At 34.8% G+C, this 4,461-nt stretch overlaps 1 protein-coding gene across 1 annotated transcript; it reads left to right on the plus strand.

The window, feature by feature from the left end:
• Positions 1–954: 954 nt before the first annotated feature.
• On the plus strand, positions 955–4,204 carry LOC145799037 (beta-amyrin 28-monooxygenase-like). Its single transcript, XM_082888610.1, has 4 exons — positions 955–1,488; positions 2,279–2,717; positions 3,204–3,391; positions 3,908–4,204. Exons 1-4 carry the CDS (start codon positions 955–957, stop codon positions 4,202–4,204), a joined length of 1,458 nt encoding a protein of 485 aa, XP_082744736.1.
• Positions 4,205–4,461: the final 257 nt, after the last annotated feature.

The following is a 4,461-nucleotide window of genomic DNA, read 5'->3' on the forward strand; positions in this document are numbered from 1 at the left end:
GAACGGTTAGATGTGCATGACAGCTCATACGCGTGGTAGAGTTCATTTGAATTCTTGTTCTCCGAAGAGAACACATCAGCTTGACAATGAATTATCTCGACTAAACAGTTTTTTTTGAGCCACTATGCAGAAAAAAAATATATATATCGGTATAGGTTCCATCACCTCAGAATGTCGAGGTAATAGCACCTAGGGGGCAGTTGTGGGGATATATTTTCTGAGTACCAACACGTGGCAAGGTGACGCCGACGTGTCAGCCGAAGTGCCACCTGTCGTGGTAGTTACGCCGAGGTGATCTCGGAGTTGCCGAGGTTATCTCCGAAGGTATCGGAATCCAAGATAAGCGGATAAGGGACAAGAGTCCTAGGATAAAGAGGAGGCTTAGCCAAGATAAGGATAAAGCTCTTAGGGAGTTTATCTTTATCTCTTGAGAAATCCTAAGTAAGCACTGAATTAAAGTCTATAGGAGTCATGCTTCAAGTAGGACTTGGATGAAGTAAACTATAAAAGAGAGGCACCCCCATGGGTCTAAGGTACACAGTTTTATACTCAAGCTTGTGAGTTTAGCACTTGATTATCTTTATCTCTTGAGAAATCCTAAGTAAGCACTGAATTAAAGTCTATAGGAGTCATGCTTCAAGTAGGACTTGGATGAAGTAAACTATAAAAGAGAGGCACCCCCATGGGTCTAAGGTACACAGTTTTATACTAAAGCTTGTGAGTTTAGCACTTGATTATCTTTGAGAGATATATTGACTTGATCGTCGGAGTGCCCCCGGGTGGAAGAGCCACCGCCGGAGCCCTTTCTTTCTGTTACAGGTTACTGGAGCCATCTATTCTGCCGGTGCTTTCCAGCTGACTACTAGGCGAGCAGTGTGGTAAGAAAATTACCCACACACCACCTTTGCTTCCCAGTTCATTTTTTCACCAAAACACTATCATATCTCTACATCCATGGAGTTCCTATATCTCTCTGTCATTCTTGCGTTCCTCTCTATTCTCATCACCATTTTTTCTCTTCGACACCGCTCCAATCATGGTGTCAAACTGCTTCTGGGCAGCTTCGGATGGCCTATTATCGGCGAAAGCATCGAATTCCTGTCTGGCAAGCCCGAAAATTTTGTGAACTATAGGATGAAAAAGTACTCTCAAGAGATCTTCAAGACGAAGATTTTCGGAGAGAAAACAGCAGTCCTATGTGGCCCAAATGGAAACAAGTTTCTCTTCTCCAATGAGAGAAAGATCTACACTGGTTTCTTGCCTCACTCAAAGCAGAAGCTTTTTCTCTCATCGAAACTCGAACTAACGGCGGATCCACCAGTTCCACCACTGCAAGTGGTGGCAGCGGTGGCGGCGAATGATGTAAAAGAAGTGATAAGGACACCTGGGTTTTTCAAGCCTGAGGCATTGTCGAGTTACTTGGGGATGATTGACTCAATTTCACAGCAACACTTGAAGACTCATTGGGAAGGCAAAGATGAATTGAAGGTCTTGATGGAGATTTTAATAAAAAAAATAAAATTTTCCATATTTAATAATTTCATTATTGGGGCTAAATTTATTAGTTTTTTTTTAGATGGTTCAAATTTATTAGTTTTTAAAACATTCTTAAGCTACAAAATTAAATTTTACTATTATATTTATATTACAACATTTATTAGATTTAATTCGTTACAATTATATAGTCTGGTTTGATTTTTCACAAACTATTTTTAGACACATTTTTATTTGCCTTTTATTTGATATTTTAATCAACTTTTTTATTTTCCCCTCTCTATTTAGATACATCAAAATTAGATTCATCTAAAAAAATGAAGGAAAAAAAAAAGACTAAAAATATGAAAAGGTTCATTAGAAACAAATAAATATCTGAATAAAAATGTAACAATTTTTTGTTTGGATTTTCATTTGTTTTTAATGAACTTTTTTATTTTATTTTTATATTCTAGTAAATATATTTTATTTTTAGATATATTTAGATTAGGTGCATTTAAAAAAAAAAGTTGACTAAAATAAGAAAACAAAATTCACACAAACATAAATTGGTCAAAAAATAATTTTTTAAAAATCAAACCCAGCAGAAAGTATTTTTCTAAGAGTGTGAGACTCACAAGCCACACAAGAAAATCATGTACATGAGATATATATTGAGTTTTTACAAATATTTTTACATACGACTTTCTATGTTATTTTACATGCATTCTTATTTCATAGGTTATGTATATCTTAATAATTTTGTTGAATAATATAGAATTGTTCCATAATATTTTTGTGACAGGTCTACCCTCTAGCCAAGACTCTAACCATGTCGATCGCTTGCCGGATCTTTCTAGGGATGGAAAATCCAGACCGTATCGGGAGGCTAGTTCGCTATTTCGATGATGTCACCTTAGGGTTGCATTCGATCATGGTGAATTTTCCTGGCACTAACTTTTATCGTGCTAGCAAAGCTGCCGATGCTATTCGGAGGGAGCTAATGGCGGTGGTGAGGAAAAGGAGAGCCGCCATGGTAGGCGGTGGAGGAGCTATGAAGCAAGATATACTGTCTCATATGATCGTTGTGAGTGATCCAATTGGGAAGGGTATGGGTGAGGCTGAGATTGCTGATAAAATGATGGGTTTGTTGGTGGCTGGTTATGCCAATGTGGCTGTCACCATTTCTTTCTTCATGAAGTTTGTGGGAGAAAGTCCAGACATCTACAATAAGATCCTTTCAGGTAATGGCTTTGTTACATAATTTTCTATGAAGAATTATGTGATTGGATTGTAATTAAGGTAGTTAGCAGTTGACATGTGCGATATGCGGGATAAAAGAATTTTTTTTCTTTCTAGTCATAATATTCCCTAAATTTTAGTTAAATTATTTATGTGTATACATACATATAAAATTATTTAAAAAATATATTTTGTGATGTGAAAGAATAATCTTAGTTGATCGTGAAAGAATAATCTTATTTATGTGTATACATACATATAAAATTAATTTTTTAATAATAAATTTGTGAATAGAGTGAACCAACTATATATATATATATATCATATTTATCATAAATAATGGAATTTTGGTTGACAAATTTAAAACCAAACATTGATCAAATTTAAAATATTATCGTTAAATTTCCTAAAATTTTGCAGACTATACTCGTGTTGTTCGAGTTTCATGTTACAACTAATTTATGTGATTTTACATATTTGAAATGCAGAGCAATTGGAGATCTCAAAAGATAAAAAGACAGGAGATTTGTTAGACTGGAATGACATGTCGACAATGAAGTACTCATGGAATGTAATGTGTGAAGTGATGAGACTTGTTCCTCCTCAACAAGGAACCTTCAGAAAAGTCTTAACTGACTTCACATATGCTGGTTACACAATTCCAAAGGGCTGGAAGGTGTGTAAACATCTATCAAATGAATCTTGTGTATTTCTTTCTAGACTAGCTCATTATTCAATGATCTGGAACTGTCACAACATCTTTTGTTCTAACTACTGATAAAAATAAAATGACATTTGAAATCCTATCTTTCAATGTTGTTGAGAAGATAGGTTTCGAATGAGTGGAATCGTGGGTTTCATTTTTTTTCTTGTTGGTTATTGGGTAGGTGTGTTGGTTTAGGATGGCCAAGTGTCCCCAACTTTTCAACCGTTACTCTTTAGCCAATGGTTTTTAATTAACTTTCTCTAAAATTATATATATATATATATATATATATATGCGAAGCATAACTATTTTTGTAGTCTGTCTTTTTTTTTTCTTTTGCTTTTTCCATTTTAAGAAAACTCCTAACAACTTTGTTACCATGATCGATTGATCATAAGTGGTTAGAATAAAAGATAATATATAATTTTGAACTGCTAAATAATTTTCCTTTAGCTATCGCAACTAATTTGTAAGTGTTGTTTGTAGGTATATTGGATAGTTAACACAACAAACAAGAACCCTAAGTACTTTCGGGATCCAGAAAAATTTGATTCGTCAAGGTACGAAGGCAGAGAAGCACCGGCCCCATACACGTACGTGCCGTTTGGAGGTGGGCCTAGACTTTGCCCCGGAAAAGAGTATGCTCGTTTAGTAGTGCTAACTTTCGCCCACAATGTGGTGAAGAAGTATAAATGGGAGGTACTTTTTCCAAAGGAGAAGGTTTTAGGTGATATGGTGCCAATGCCAGAAAAAGGAGTTCCAATTCGCCTCTACCCCCATTAGTTTTTTTGAATAATGCTAAACAAATAAAATTTTCACAAAAAATAATTGTGATCGTTTGTAATTTTTTGTTTGGAGTCCAAACATACATTATTGTGACTCAAAATTACAAAAATGTTCCTATTATTTCATTTTGTATAAATTTTACGCATAGACTATGCATAAAAAACTTTTCTAGTATTTCTTCATGTATGTGATAAAATTTCTATGCCATTCAATTTGAACTTCATCGATCCACCTGATACTATAGGATTTAATTT

This window comes from Camellia sinensis, chromosome 9, assembly GCF_055761805.1.
Source record: "Camellia sinensis isolate YWXY chromosome 9, ASM5576180v1, whole genome shotgun sequence".
Classification (NCBI taxonomy): domain Eukaryota; kingdom Viridiplantae; phylum Streptophyta; class Magnoliopsida; order Ericales; family Theaceae; genus Camellia; species Camellia sinensis.